Source organism: Alternaria infectoria (assembly GCF_024043175.1).
Source record: "Alternaria infectoria strain BMP 0036 chromosome Unknown scaffold_9, whole genome shotgun sequence".
NCBI lineage: Eukaryota > Fungi > Ascomycota > Dothideomycetes > Pleosporales > Pleosporaceae > Alternaria > Alternaria infectoria.
Genome location: NW_026250698.1, coordinates 337413 through 353070, shown reverse-complemented (window position 1 = coordinate 353070; position 15658 = coordinate 337413). Strand labels below are relative to the sequence as shown.

The 15658-nt window shown below is 53.1% G+C and overlaps 5 protein-coding genes and 1 non-coding gene across 6 annotated transcripts; 2 read left to right on the top strand and 4 right to left on the bottom strand.

Moving 5' to 3' along the window:
- Positions 1–221: 221 nt before the first annotated feature.
- J4E92_006071 lies at positions 222–293 on the bottom strand. Its single transcript has one exon. It is a non-coding gene; the product is annotated as a tRNA-Met (tRNA).
- Positions 294–893: 600 nt separating this feature from the next.
- On the top strand, positions 894–4235 carry J4E92_006070 (uncharacterized protein; the record flags this gene model as incomplete). Its single annotated transcript, XM_051497445.1, has 3 exons — positions 894–1125; positions 1173–3158; positions 3208–4235. The coding sequence occupies 3 exons, from the start codon at positions 894–896 to the stop codon at positions 4233–4235; spliced, it is 3246 nt and encodes a 1081-aa protein (XP_051352092.1).
- A 154-nt stretch (positions 4236–4389) lies between these two features.
- J4E92_006069 (uncharacterized protein) lies at positions 4390–6109 on the bottom strand (the record flags this gene model as incomplete). The annotated part of the gene is made up of 5 exons (XM_051497444.1): positions 4390–4554; positions 4611–5142; positions 5192–5606; positions 5655–5860; positions 5913–6109. 5 exons carry the CDS (start codon positions 6107–6109, stop codon positions 4390–4392), a joined length of 1515 nt encoding a protein of 504 aa, XP_051352091.1.
- A 482-nt stretch (positions 6110–6591) lies between these two features.
- J4E92_006068 (uncharacterized protein) lies at positions 6592–8926 on the bottom strand (the record flags this gene model as incomplete). Its single annotated transcript, XM_051497443.1, has 2 exons — positions 6592–8128; positions 8175–8926. 2 exons carry the CDS (start codon positions 8924–8926, stop codon positions 6592–6594), a joined length of 2289 nt encoding a protein of 762 aa, XP_051352090.1.
- A 1198-nt stretch (positions 8927–10124) lies between these two features.
- J4E92_006067 (uncharacterized protein) lies at positions 10125–10550 on the top strand (the record flags this gene model as incomplete). Its single annotated transcript, XM_051497442.1, has 1 exon — positions 10125–10550. One exon carries the CDS (start codon positions 10125–10127, stop codon positions 10548–10550), a length of 426 nt encoding a protein of 141 aa, XP_051352089.1.
- A 1842-nt stretch (positions 10551–12392) lies between these two features.
- J4E92_006066 (uncharacterized protein) lies at positions 12393–13997 on the bottom strand (the record flags this gene model as incomplete). Its single annotated transcript, XM_051497441.1, has 1 exon — positions 12393–13997. The coding sequence occupies one exon, from the start codon at positions 13995–13997 to the stop codon at positions 12393–12395; it is 1605 nt and encodes a 534-aa protein (XP_051352088.1).
- Between the last annotated feature and the right edge of the window lie 1661 nt (positions 13998–15658).

Genomic DNA, 15658 nt, shown 5'->3' with positions numbered 1-15658 from the left:
TATAGAACGTAGCAGTGGCATAAGACACAGCCTATAATCTCACAAGTAATACGCTTACCTCTACACAAGTTTGAATATCATGACCATGATGTAAGCAGTTTATATTGGGACTAGGGACGAAGGGGGTAGCAAAAAGGGGTTGCTTGACCCGGCCTAGGGATGTAGGTGATCAACTACATGGGCAAAGGTCTAGCAAAAATAAAAGAAACATGCACAACATGTAGCTGCTCTCGGTTTCGATCCGAGGTCCTCCGGGTTATGAGCCCGGCGCGCTTCCGCTGCGCCAAGCAGCTTTTGGCAGTTGCTGCTTGATGTAAATCTTGAGAACTAATACACATATCACTGCTACTGCTACTATTCCAACCCGTTCTGACCTCGTGTTAGAACAATATTCCAACGTCGAATAGAAAAAGAGTAGTTGAAAGTCGGGCTGATTCACCAAGGTGACAAAGGTGGGGCGGGGTATGACTCCGATTTGACTCCTCGCGAACACAGAAGAGTACGAAATTTACTTTGAAAGTATCTTGTACGCATAGAGAGCGCTAAGGATGTGGAGCGTTGTACATCGCGCAAGGGGCAAATTTGAGCTCTTATGAGGATGCAGTGTATACGGAAAGACGAACACAGTAAGAAGAACGAACCGCAAATCCAGCTCGTAACATACATAAAGTCTGAAAGTAAGATAGCATGGTGTGGTTGATCAACATCTGGCTACGTGACAAAATTACTGTCAAGCATCGTGGGCAAGCCAATCGATTGCATGGGACGAAAGCGAAAGCGGTTAGCGGCAAAACGCGCTCCAACGCGACATCTGGACGCGTCCCACGCACTTTAGATGTCCGCTCCGTCACCCGCGTCTCCTCCAACTCCAACCATGACGCCTGCCAGAACCAATGAGTAGCTATTCACCAGGCATTCCATCCTCTTTTGACCCCGCGCTACTACATTCCGAATTCGAATTCCTCGACAACGCGCCCGCCCCATCCTCCCATTCCGACGAACTAGACGCATTGCACGACTGCATCGCCGAAGACACGGCAAAGAAGAATAGTGCCGGTGTCGTCATACAGCATCGCGCCTGGAACGTAGCGGATATATTCAGGAGTGAAGGAGAAGGACCGACTGGTACTACCAGCGTGCACGCGCGCTGTAACCGGTACTAATCCCGCCAGACACGCCTGCAAAGCGCCAGAAGCAGTCACCAGTCAAGCGCCTCCCTACACAACCTTCAATTGACATCACAACATTCCCTTCGTCGCCTCCGACTTTCGAAATGCCGCTCATTTCGTCACCCATCGCATACCCGCCGAGCTCATCGATGCCCCAGCCGCCCTCGCCGAAGAAGAGGAAGCGCCCAGAAGACGCACGAGAGCCACTCAAAGATGTGCCAAACAACAATGCAACACGCAAGATTGGAGGCTTTTTGGACGACTCCGACGATGAAGAAGATATTGCGGCCCTGAAGGAACACACGTTGAAGCGGAGGGCTGTCAGCAGCATCAAAGACCTCCCAGCTGTTCCTGAAGGCTTAGCAGACTACACACCCCCTGCAAGCCAGGACGAGTTTGCAGATCCCGAATCGATACCGGTAGACGATCTAGACAACTACAGCTTCAAGTCACAATCACAATCGCCGGTAAAGCGGCCGCACACATCACATCAGCCAACTTCAGCACAATCTGCACCGGGCGTTCTGGCCCGTAACGCGTTGGGGAAGGCCTTTCATATAGGCAAGAAGGCCCAACGCGAGACCCAGACGTACGAAGAGATCATTGCAGCACGATCCGAACCCGTGGAAGGAAAGGCCCGGACGAGTTACTATGGTCTCAATATTCATCAGCTCATGGACGAGGCGAAGGCGCTTGATCAGGAGAAGGCCATGAATGCGTCTCTGAAGAAGCTTGACCTAGCAGCACAACCGTCGATCGAGCAGCCAGTGGCCAAAAATGGAAAGACCAATCGTACACTCATGTGGACTGAGAAGTACCGAGCGAAGAAGTTCACAGACTTAGTGGGAGACGAACGTACACATCGATCTGTGTTGCGGTGGCTGAAGGCGTGGGACCCAATCGTATTCCCCGGTTCGGGCAAAGCGAAGCCCAAGAAAGCAAAGGACGGGTTCCAGGAAGACGAACAGAGACACCGCAAGATTTTGCTGCTGACTGGGCCTCCGGGGCTCGGAAAGACAACCTTGGCTCATGTCTGCGCACGACAGGCAGGTTATGAAGTACAGGAAATCAACGCTTCGGACGAGCGCAGCGGAGCCGTCGTCAAAGGCCGCATTCGAGATATGGTGGGAACTGAGAATGTCCGCGGTGTCAATACCAGCACCGTGAACGGCAAGGTGCGAAAAGCTGGAAAGCCAGTATGCGTTGTGGTCGATGAAGTAGATGGTGTCGTTGGCAGCGGAGGCTCAGGCGAAGGTGGCTTCGTCAAGGCACTTATCGACTTGATAAATCTGGACGAGCGAAACACAAAGGCAATCGGTCAGCAGCAGTCAACAGCGGGCACCAAGAAGAAGAAGGGTGACAACTTCAGACTCTTGCGACCACTCATCCTTATCTGCAACGACCTCTACCACCCTTCGCTGCGGCCACTGCGACAGTCCTCAATGGCTGAGATTGTGCATATCCGTAAGCCTGCCCTCAACATGGTCGTCTCGCGCATGCAGGAGATCTTCGGCAAGGAAGGCATCCAATGCGATTCGGATGGCGTGCGCCGTCTCTGCGAAGCTACGTGGGGTGTCAGCACAAAGAAAGAGGGCGGGACGGGCAGTGGCACTGGCGAAGGAGACATACGTGGCGTTATGGTGGTGGCCGAATGGATAGCAGCTCGGTTACGATCATCACACGATGTGAAGTCCAAGGAGAGGCCCCATCTATCGCGGAAGTGGATAGAAGACAACCTCATTGGCGACTTGCGACATGGTGGTGGAGCCGCTCGAAGCCTGGGGAGAGGCGGTGCAAAAGACGTTGTCGACCGTGTATTCCGTGAGGGTGCTGGCTTCCCGAAGCAAGCTGAAACGACCGATGCAAAATCGGCAGCCGCGAGGGCCAAGAGCGGTGTGATCGGAGTTGCTGAAGCAGGCAAACGGAGAGCTATGGATCGTCTTAGGGAGATGGTCGATACGAGCGGGGATTGCGACCGCATCGTGACAGGTATGTCTCACCTCACATCACGGCCTCATCAAATACTAACACTGAACAGACTGCTTCACTGCCTATCCCGAGAAGCCGTTTCAAGACGATACTCTTCTCAGCAAACCATCTGCTGCATATGAATGGTTGTACTTCCATGACACAATCAACTCGGCCGTTCACGGATCTCAGGAATGGGAACTAGCACCATATCTGTCGAACTCTGTCCTTGCCTTCCACAACCTCTTCGCTTCGCCTATCCGATCATCTGCAAACCCCGTAGCAGACCCAGATGCACAGCCAGCACCTTTCTCAGGACCGGGTGCAAGCTTTGCAGCTTTGGAGCAGACCAAGGCTAGCAGGAGTCAGTTGATGGCGCTGCAGACAAGTCTTAGTCTACCGTTGACGCGCATGTTCCGAAGTCCAGAGGAGATGGCCATGGAGCTCATACCTTACGTCTTACGTATGTTGTCACCAGACGTCAAACCTGTCCTCGTCAATACTGGTGCATCGGGGTCAAAGTCCTTTGCCACTGCCTCCGTCCGCAAAGCATCTGAAAAGGAACTTGTCAAGAAGGCTGTAGAAGCAATGACAGCCACTGGCATTCGGTTCGAAAAGTCACGAATCGAGACCGAAGACGTGGCGAACAGAAATGCTGGCTTCGTCTGGCGTATGGAGCCCGCATTAGACGTTCTAGCGACTTTTGAAACTCTCATCGGCAGGAAAGACGACAAAGGGCGCTACGCAGTTCGCAGCGTCTTGGAACAAGAATGGCGCAAAGAATCCGCTCTTCGTGAACATGCCAATCGCAAGCGCCGCGGTGGTATGGATGAATACGAGGAGGAGATTGAGGCTAGCAAGAAAGAAGAGAAGACAACGGAAGAGAAGGTCGCTGAAGCCAGCAAGAAGGCCGTGAAACGGGACTTCTTTGGCAGGGTGATTGTAGAAACGGATAAGAGCAGGAAGGAAGCGAAGAGGAAGCAAGACAGTGGGGAGATGCAGGGTGATGTGGGGAGGATATGGGTATCCTTCCACGAAGGATTCTCGAACGCGGTACGAAAACCTGTCACTATTGACGACATTATGAGGGGACTTTAGCTTTACATTACACGGCAGGCTGGGGAAATCAGCACCGGTGGATGACGATAATATATTTGTATTCGGCAAGCTCAAGCAACCCAGTTAGCGTTCAGCTCATCCATGCGATCAGCATGGCAACCCCCGAGATTCCGACTTCCCCACGCGCCTTCATCTAATGCACAGCCGTAACGTGGTTGCCGGCGAGCTTCTTCTTCGCAGCATCAATCCTCTCCAGTTCTATGATCCGCTGCTTGTCGTCCAAGTTATCCGGAAGCGTGCCAAGCGCACGATCGCCGAATAGTAGGTCGATTTCCTCCAGTGTGAGCTGCTTTGTTTCCTACAAGATCGGTCAGCATGAATTTCTCCAACGAGTCCTTCCGGGGAAGTACGTACCTTGAACACGAACCAGATAGTCGGGAACGTAACGCAGAGGTTGAAAGCCACAAAGATGAAGTAAAACTTGTAAGTAATCTCACCCAGCCCGATGGGCGACACCTGACTCCACACTGTTCCCACAAGCCAGTTACCAAATCCAGTTGCGAAAGCGGAACCGCGTCCACGGATACTCAGCGGGAGAATCTCACTGGCGTATACCCAGGAAATTGGACCGAAGGACATTGAGAAGATGCAAGATACCAGGAACAAGAAGAAGACTCCAGCGGCAGATAGCGAGTCTCTTCGGGATCCTGTGGCACCTTCGACCTGAGATCCGATGATCGCCTCGCAGATGAGGGCAATGGAGATACCAATGGTGCCGAAGAGAAGGGGCTTCTTGCGGCCAACGCGATCGAGGAGGAAGACGATGAAGAAGAGGTTGAACACGGGACCGACGATGTTGTAGATGCTGGTAACGAGCAGGTTGCGGTCGCCGACGATGCCGAGGTTTTCGTAGAGAATGGTGGAGTAGTAACCGATAACGTTGATACTGAGATCACGTTAGTATGATCAGATCACCGAATTGACACAGAACGTACCCAGTCATCTGCGTAAACACCTGAACAAGCGTAGCATGCATAAGCCTCTTCCGCCACACCGGAACGGTAAACATGACCTTCCATCCGGGCGCCGTAATCGCCTTCTCCGCATCAATAGTCAACTTGATCTCATTGAACTCGCTTTGGATCCAGTCGTCGTTGGTACCATTGTAGTGCAACTTGCGAAGCACCTTCAGTGCTTCGTCTGCGCGGTCGATCTCGACCAGGTAACGCGGTGACTCAGGGAAGAACAGCATACCGCATATGATGATCAAGCATGGTAAGCATTGGAAAGCGAGGGGGAAGCGCCAGGAGAAGGAGTTTGTTGCGGGTACTTTTGAGGCGCCGTAACCGATCCAGGTGGAGACGATGAAACCCACGCCGATCATTTGCTGCGTGAGTCCGGTGATTAGACCTGGGTCTAGTTAGTATTGGAAGGTTGAGTTGTTTTGATAGTACTGACCTCGCGTTTTGGGGTGGGCGCATTCGGTTTGGTAGATGGGTACGGACATGGACATTAGACCTACTGCCCATCCAGCCAGAATCCGTCCGACGAGTATCATAGCGAGGTCCTGGGCGGCGCATTGAAGTACAGCGCCGACCAGGTTTATCAGGGCTCCGATCATGATTGTCTTCCTGCGACCGAACCTATCCATAGTAAACCCTCCCCTACTATCCGTCAGTATATGACAGCTTCTTTACATAAGAGACATCCACGTACATCAGCGAACCGAAAAATGCTCCGCCTGAAAACGTCGCATTGATGGCTCCTATAATCGGCGATGTCTTCTCTGTGTCGAAGAAGGCGAGGAAGTTGGGTGATTGGATGACAATGGTCATTACTCCAGAGTCATATCCGAAGAGGAAGCTGCCCGTGCCAGCGAAGACGGCAAGGGCAATGTTGAAGATGAGACCCATGGTTGCTACCTTGGCCGATCAGATCAGCGATGCTTGCACGAAAGACTGGAACTTGTGGGTGACAGTCCTTTTCAACGCGCTGTCGCTGCAGGTATATATTGCCCCGGGCAACTGGGTGCCCACGCCATCGACGCATGCTGGTCATGTTACATCTTCAGGCCAGCCTCGCGTAACAAGCATTCGACCGGAAGATCGCGCCTAGTTTCCACGGTGCGATCCCGCATAGACTTTGAACATGTCTGCTGGCGGACAAGTATTTGCTGATCTTGCTGCCATAAAACCCGGGGAACAAGTGGAAGGATGTTGGGGTACAGTAGCGTGCGGGGAGGCATGTTGAATTTCCGCCAATGAATGAAGCCCCCACTAGCTCGCTTAGCTGATGTAGGACCGTTGCAGCGGCTCTGCTTTACTCTCATGGCCGTTGAGACTTATTGAGAACAGGTGCGGGATGTATGACCCCTCATGATGGCTGGATCGCCAGCCTATCCCAGCTTCGCGACCTTCCACTCTCCGCCTAGAAGGCCCATACCTTTGAGCTCACCATCAGCGCTGACCTCCAAGACACCCTCCTGATCACCCTTGGTATCCACCAAAGTCGCTTTGTCACCTTCCTTCACACCATAAAGTCTAACCTCACCACCGGTAGCGAGCCAGTCATAACCAAAGCCGCCTTCGCCCTCTGCTTGCCCGAGCACGAGAACAGTGCCTTCCCTAACAAACAACGGTAATTGGAGGAAGCTATAGTTCTCTTTGATCCATCGACCGCCCTGCATTTCTTTACCGTCCCAGAAGCTGAACCAACGACCTGGTGGCAGGTAGTAATCAACGCTACCGTCTTCCTCGAAGACCGGGGCAGCGAGGATCTGACTGCCAACAAAGAATTGGCGGTCCACATACCAGGATGTTGGATCATCTGGGAACTCGAGAGCAGTCGCGCGAACGCTGGTAGGCCAGCCATTAGCGACGCTCTCTTCCGCCTGCGCAAATAGATATGGCATGAGGCTACGCTTGAGCTGCACCCAGTGTCGGAGGACCTCAGTGCAATTCTCGGGCTCTTCTGATGAGTCGTCGACCAACCATGGCACGCGATACGAGTTCGAGCCATGGAGTCGACTATGCGAGTTGAGCAGTCCGAATGCAACCCAGCGCTTATAGATCCAGGGTGGCGGTTTGCCCTCAAAGCCACCAATGTCGCTCGTCCAGAACGCGAAGGATGCAAGCCCAAGACTCAGGCCGCCACGCACTGACTCGGAAAGCGCAGCGGGTGTTGACTCGCAGTCGCCGCCCCAATGAAGTGGAAAGCGTTGCGATCCTGCGCATGCTGTGCGCGCGAACAGTATGGCTTCGTGCTCACCCTCCCGCTTTTGAACTGCCTCGTAGACAAGTTTGTTGTAGATGAAGGCGTAGTAGTTGTGCATGCGGCTTGGATCCACGCTCTTGTCGTGCCATTGGACGTTCTTCGTTGGTATGCGCTCACCAAAGTCCGTTTTGATGGAGCTGACACCCACGTCGAAGAGCTTCTCCATGCACTCCCGGAACCAGTCGCAAGCTTCAGGGTTTGTAAAATCCACGATACCCATGCCAGTCTGCCAGAGGTCCCACTGCCACACGTCTCCGTTCGTCTTCTTGAGCAGATAGCCTTTCTCAGCCGCATAATTGAACACAGGACTTGCTTGGCCGATGTAAGGATTAGTCCAGACACTGACTTTGTTAATGAGTCCATCATCTTTCATGCGTTTGATCTGACCAGCAGGGTCGGAGAAGCTCTCTGGATCCCAGATAAAGTCGCACCAGTGGAAAGCGCGCAGCCAAAAGCAGTCGAAATGGAAAACTTCGACTGGTATCTTGGAATCTGACATCTTTTCAACGAAGTGGCGGACGGTCTGCTCATCGTAGGAAGTCGTAAATGATGTGCTGAGCCAGAGGCCGTATGACCACGCCGGAACCCTATTCGACTTGCCAGTAAGAATGGAGTACTTGGTAAGTACTTCTTTGGGGCTTGGTCCATAAATGAGATACCTTGGAAGTTAGCCAGGAGATCAATCGAGTTACTCGCGATGCTCACCATTTCAAGCGTTGCCCTTCAACTGTAGTCTGCAATCTTGAGCATCGTTCGCTACCAATCTCCATATCAATCTTATCGGGTGTGTCGATAAAGACGCCGTAACCCCTTGAGCTGAGCCAGAACGATACGTTCTTGTAAGCCTGCTCGCTAGACGTACCTCCGTCTTCGTTCCAAACTTCAACATTTTGACCAATCTTGTTCCATGCACCAAAACGTTCACCTAAACCGTGGATAGTCTCGCCGACACTGAGTTCAGTTTGAGTAAACATGTAATGTTTATGTGCAGCGAGATCCTCCACACTCTTGGGGGTGCTGAGGGCGGGTGAGTACGCTAGTCCGACGCTCCGGTGGAGAAGAGAAGTCAACGTTTTAGATTCGTCAGTGGCATGGAATTTGATGTCGAAGGTATGCTCATCAGAGCTAATGGTCGCGCTTAGTCCCCCTGAAGTGACCGTGGCCCCTTTCTTTTGCTTCAAGATCTCGCCTTTGCACTCCGGCTTGCCTGCCGGGTACAAGTCAAAGTCTGGTCCCATTCGCCTGGCACCAGCGAAGTGCGTCGCTTCGAGAGAGATGACGCCGTCGAACTGGGCTTCGATCTCGACGGATATGGTGCTCAGATTCAAGGTATCGCCTCTGGTGAAGATCTTCCTGCTAGGACATAACAAAGTGACCGCCTTGTTGTCTTCCCGAGGCGTGACAGTATAGACTTCTTCAGCATGCTGAACTGTGAACTGGTCATTAACCAGCCACATACCTGTACGATCATTAGCGGCAACATTTCACAGGCTGCGAGGCTCATACCATCACGAAACTTCATGTTTGCGTCGTCTTCGAATGTAGGCGCTCACGACAAAGTGTAGGACAGTCCGACGATGATGTCGTGATTGACGTCTGATGTTCTTCTCTCGACATTCCATACTACCAAGAACCATATTGGCGTTCGGATATGCGGTCCGTCCCGTTGGCGATGCTTGGAGCATACGGTTCTGTATGGACGGACACTTCGGTGTCAGATTGCCCGACGCTCCTTGCGCTGCGGGGTACCGCTCGAGACGCTGCAATGATCAACATTGCTATGCGAAAATCAAAAATCCCGCTCGCAAAAGGCCATCGCCTCAGAGAACTGGTTCCGAGTGAGCACCGATCTTGTTATTAGCCGACTTCTCGAACATACAAGGGTCATGGAGCTTTTGCCCTTGCCAGCTATAAGGACTCCGGTCCTGCAGCGCTTACACGGCACTTTCTTGACCATCACCTGAGCATGCCCATGAACAGTGCGCGTCGGGATAGTTTCCCTCACTGATTCGTGTGCAGACTCAAAAAGACAGTTCCGACGATACCTTCTGCAAGGGGTGTTGTAGTTCACGTGAAGGGGTAGTCGCGACGCCCCGCATCAACAACCAGCCACTGAGATGGCGGGAGGGCGTTTCACCAGTGTGGCATGCCGCGCACTTCCTTGGTATACCTATTGCCTTACGCGGCACAGTGTGAAAGCTGCACGTATATCAACAGCCACACTTCAGCATGGGAAGTAGAAAGTAAGGGGAACATCGCAAAGCGAATGAGGACGGGACCCTGCTGCCGGAAATGCCTCCGGCGCGAAACGTTGTCCACCGACCCACAACCCACCCTTCCCAACAGGGCGCAACGTTGTCGCAATCGCCGAATTCGTCTTGTTATCCGTGCAAGGCTACGACACGGTCAATGTGTGTTGTAGTCCCACCCATAGGGCATCGTTGTCCATTGAAGATAAGCAGATCCCATCTAGCTCCTGAGAAGCCGTGTGTGATTTGTTGACTCGGACAAGCCCTAAGCCGCTTCTTCTCTGCCATAAACTTCAGCTTTTCTATTGTCCACAGCATTCTACTACCACACGCACCTTAACCTCTTTCTGTTCGAACTTTCGAATCGAAAAGCAAAGATTTGCCGCCGACACTACGAACCGACACCATGACGGTATCAGTCCTTTGTTTCTATTCCCGTCGCCCAGAAGTCACCCCGGAGCATTTCCAGTCGTACATGGAGGAAACCCATCTGCCTTTGATCAAGGAGGTCTTCGAGATGCATCCCCCGCAGTCTTACAGGTTGCGCTATGTAATACGCGTCAAGACTGGGGCCGGAGACCGACTGGGTGCTGTCACATCAAGCAGAGCAAAAGCGGATCCTGATGCGCCAGTTGTACTTGTCGGGTCTCCTCAGGATATGGATTGGGATGCAGTAGGAGAGATGGTGTTTCGGGATGAGCTGCACATCCAGCAGTGTCTGTCCGTAATGAATGGCCCCGGTGGGCAGCGAATAAAGGAGGACGAGGAAACTATTGCGATACCGGAGAAGACCCGGGTAATATTAACGGCTGGGGACAACCTTTTCATCTGAGCCGGGCACGCGCAGGCGCACTTCAAGGGAGGACAGTACTATCTAAGGTACGTCTTCGAGACAGTTCTGCTTGCGAATACACTGACATCGATAAATCAGGGTAGATCGACGAGCAAGAGGACAAACGCCACCGGGTGGCGTCCGAGGAGTAAGGGGTCCTCCAAAAGCATGGAAATTTATTGAAACCGAGATCGCACAATGTTCCTGTTTGTGCCATCTACGTGGGAAAAGTGTACGACAACTAGGACGCCGACGGAGAGGCATGGGCGATACCATAGACAGTTGCAGTCTGATAGAGAATGACTATTAATTTCGAAAGCCAGGGAGTTGCAAATGAGCTACGTTCGCTACACTTGTGGAGAGCTGGCTGTTCCGGGAATCTGAACGATACGCCATCAATGCGCTTGACGAAACTTTGCGACGCGTCGGGATCTGCACGCCCAGCGACGCGTACGCGAAAGCTCAACATAACGATCGAGGCTTCCAGATTGTGAGAGGCGAGATTAGATCATTGGCGTGTACAACAGCACAGGCGGACAATATGGTGCGAGGATGAATGCAGGAGGGGTCAATGAGCGGACTTGAACAGTCGATGTTGCAGCGACAGTACCTACTACCTAGGCAGGTGCAGAACACGCTAGGTCGCATCACGTGACTCTGTCGTCATCGATCAATTTCCTGTGGCCCAGCGCAGCGCAGCCGCTTCTTACAGTGAAGTTCCTTCCACAGCTTCAAGAGACCGACAACGGAGTTTGCATGCAAGGTCAACACACGAGTGCAACCTGCATTGGATCCAGAACACCCGCGTTGCATCGAGTGCTGAGAGGCATGGCGTACACAAGCCGTTCAGGGCTGTCGCGGATTGGATACCCCCAGGGCTACTATCCATTACTGCAGATTCACCGCCTCCGACAGCCGTGTATAATGGAAAGCCTATTACTTTAAGTTTTGCTACTGCTGCTAGGTGCTTCGCAAGCCAGCTACGACGCTCCAGGTCGTTACGCCATTACCTAGGTCTCCCGTTACGGAACGGCTCGGTTTGTCTCCGTGGGTCTTTTTCCGAACCAATATGATAACGTTTCAATACACAGTGGATATCGCAACAGCGCAATATGATCATCGGCAACATGTTTGCGAAGCCAGCATTGTATGCCAGATTACTAAATGGCGCTGCTATGAGGTAGGTTACAGCATGCACATGAGTAATGTGCGTTTGCATTGCCACAACGCACACTAGCAATGCCCATCAAACCCGAGGGCTCCATTTGCTGCAACCCGATATCTTCAGGCCTCACTCAATTCGCGAAGGTGTCCCGCACGCAAGTTTTGCTCGCGCACCCACACGCATGACATGGCTAGGCTGATTCTCCTTCCCTTGTCTCACCGCAAGGTCATGATTGGCGAGGAACGGGATCGGGCCGTAACCACGACTCAGCAGTCGAGACCTCTCTGGCCAAAGACGATCATGGGATTGCACCGGTCAGCGGCGAGCAGATATTGAAGAAAATCTGCGCAACACCTTGCATCCAATAACATACGGAGCCGCACAAACTCTGGCCCATGGTGGGTCTCAGGGTAAAGGGGAAGTGTGGTCTCAGTGGATGTAACCTCTCCATATACTGGGCTATCTAAGGCGAACGCCGATACATGATCCAGGGTCCAAGGACTGTCGGACCAGCAGATACGCTAATTCGCCGGCATTCAACGGCGAGTCTATCGGGGAAGCTGGGTCACTGCAGGCATCGTGTTCGGCCCTGTAAGCCCCGACTGCTCTGGTCCGACGACGTTCGACTTCAGTATAGTGATCAAATATGAACGAGGCAGACTAATCAGGTATGGACGCTATTTCTCGACGTCGTTCGCGGTGCCCATCAATCCTTCTAGACTTTTCTCGGTGCTTTCCCACTCCCTCCTCACAGCGTCCAACACCCACGGTCCTCGAGGCTTCAGACGGAACCTGAACGGCCTTGGCTCAGTCATGAAGCCAACGACTATCATTTGCCATGGATCCACCTCTTCTCCTTGTATGGCTTCCACATCAAACGCCCATAGCAGATTTGCGATATTCATGAATGTTCCGTCAGTAGCGACACGCTTTCCTTGACATATCCTTCGACCTTGGCCAAACACAGGCAGTGGCAGATCACCGCGGACCTTCCCATCTCGCAGCCAGCGCTCAGGAACAAAATCCTGCGCATCACCAAGCGAAGGATCGAAGACTGCCTCGTCGCGGCCGATGGCCCACGCGTTCGCCATGATGGTCACGCCCTTGGCAATCTTCACGCCAGCGAACTCATCCGCGCGATCAGCACGGCGCGGAATAGAACCAGGAGATATGGGTCGCCATCTGAATAATTCATGTGCTATAGCGTCAACGTAGGCGAGGTCGTGCCGGTCTGAGAATGTAGGGAGACGCTCTCTGCCAACGACTTTGTCTAGTACTTCATGCGCACGGGTCATAATCTCGGGATTGTGCATTGCTGCGACAAAGAGCCAGAGAATCTGACGAGGGGACGTTTCCATACCACCCTGAATAGATGTCGCGAGTGTGAAGGCAAGGTCAAGATCGGATACTGGCGAGTCGGTGGGAGCATATTTCGGTGCGGATGCGATTGCTTGCTTTGTCGCGTTCCAGCCTGGCGCATCTCTGCCATGGCGGAAGAGGCGCATGTAGAGCTTAACCTGAGCCGCGTAAAGCTTGTCAGCATACTGCTGCCATGGGGAGATAAGAGTAGGCAAGTGTCGAAGGACTGGCATAAGATCCGGGAGCTGCGGATTCGCGGCCAGATGTGTGACCTTCGCTTGGATTGCAATGACTTCGTGCAGGATTGGCTCTTCGAACTTGGGTATGCGGAGTCCGTAATGGAGGGCAAGGATGACACTGGACTGAGTCCGCTCGAGCAGAGGATATATCGTCTTCGTGGTGATTGTGGAACCATCTTTAGACTTCTCCAAGGCAGCGATGAGATCGAAGAGCAGTTGCTTAGCTTCGAGTTCCATAAGAGGCTGATACTTGCTTGCCGCCGGCGCACCAAGACTTGGTGAAAGAATGCGGTGGTGTAGTTTAAGGTGATCGTCATAGTCGTGCATCAGCGTGAATCGGGAACGACCTGGCCCAGCCCCAGTGATCATCTCCATGCTCACTGAGGCCGGTCGGTTGCTGTACCATTGGCTACGACGACTGAAGAGTTCAGTGACGGCCTCGTACGAGTTGAGCACGACAATGGGCACAATTCCAAACAGTTTCGGAACTGTAATCGGGCCGTGTTGTTTGGACCAGGCGCTCCAGTTTGCCAATGGTTTCTCGATTGGCGAGCTGTGGAGATCACCAATGAGCGGCAGCTTGAGGAGGGGCTTCTCGGATGCATCTCTGCTCTTGTTGGTGTAAAGGTAAAGTGCGGTCAGGGCACTCACGGCCAGAAGGACGGTCACGACAAGGCTGGACATGGCTGGAGGAGCAACCCACGAAAGCTGTGGGCGACACAACCACTTGTAGGTGTCCAGAATGGCGGATACGTGCATGCACGGCATTACTCAAGTGGATTGTTCCTGGAGCCATGTCCAAAACAAGTTAGCCCAGCCGGCACTTGGCAACAACGGCCACCTTTCGCGTATGAAGCCCCGAAATCGTGATAACAGCTTGTTCGGATCTGGACGGCAGTGTCTCGGCGCCATGCCCTCGTATTGCGCGTGATGGGCTCTTCTTCTTGCGACTAGATTCCCATCACAGCTGCCGCCATCACTGGCGTGATCAAAATCGGAAAACCCGAAACGTTCCCCGGACAGCATCGCATTGCACATCAACCAAGCGCTGCGTGCGCGCGTGGGCTGAGAGGCTCTGAAATAGATCTGCTCGGGTATGCATGGCGAAACCGTTCGCGTCGCGGCACACGCTTTTTCCGGTTTTTACACGGTAGCCCGCCCTCCCCAGGGCCTGAAGCGTAGTGGGCAGGCTCGGATGGGAGAACCTGCATGCGCAGGTCTTGTACAAGAGGAAAGGCAGGTCACGCGTCCTATCAGCAACGAGAATACGACACCGCACAGGATATGCCCCAAAGCCTAGCCGGATGGGGCCGCTGTCACGGCTTTAGTGCCGTGGGCCTAGTCGGGGTGAACGCCTGAGCCGGCACGTCGGGTGAGGAACGGCTCTTCAGGCCTGCGAAGGATTTCTTGTTGGAATCCTAAGCCAAGGGGTATCTTGATCAGCGCGGGAAAAGACATGGGGTGCGCAAACAGAAATGCGAGGCTTCGCACGGGGAAGTCGGCAGCTCATATGCCCAGCTCCTCCCCAAGATCGATCTTCCCGCAGTGGACCAGCTTGTTTATACACCTCCGAGCCTGCGACGATACAGACGTCGGCGCGTGAGTCGCACACCAGAGTATTGCATCGGGATCTGCACGACAACATGACCACCACATTCCCTATTCGAACTCATGACCAGAGAGCAGTATTGGGTGTCGCATTCAGCTTCTCAATTCTTGCTGCACTGGCCGTCACCCTACGACTAATCGCTCACGCGATTGCTCACAAAAGATGGACAATTGCCGACTACTTCATCATTGCCGCCTGTGTAAGAAATCTAGCTCCGGACATCGCCAACACTGCTGACATCTTACAGATTTTCGCTATTGGCCTGCAATCTGTTAGTATTACCGGAGTCTTTCATGCCGGCATTGGCTACGATCACGTCCAGAACATCGTAGTAGCGTACGGCCTCGAACCTATCTCCAAGCTCTCGCAGCTCATCATACCCCTGCAGTTTCTGTGGGTTCTAAGTCTTAGCTGTACTAAGATTTCGATTCTGTCTCTGTATATTCTGATCTTTCCGATCCGATGGGTGGTCTGGAGCTCCTACGTGACCATGGTCATCATCGTTGCTTGGACAATCGCAACCATCCTCGCTGGCTGTCTGATTTGCCGGCCCTTCGCCTACAATTGGGATAAATCGATTCCTGGAGGAAGCTGTGGCGATCAAGTCACCTCATTCACGATTACCGGAGTCATCAACTTGGTCACCGACGTCATGGTACTTCTTCTGCCCATGCGTCCGTTGTATCAACTGCAAATGGCGACGTACAAAAGAGTGACTCTCGTCGCTGTTTTCGGC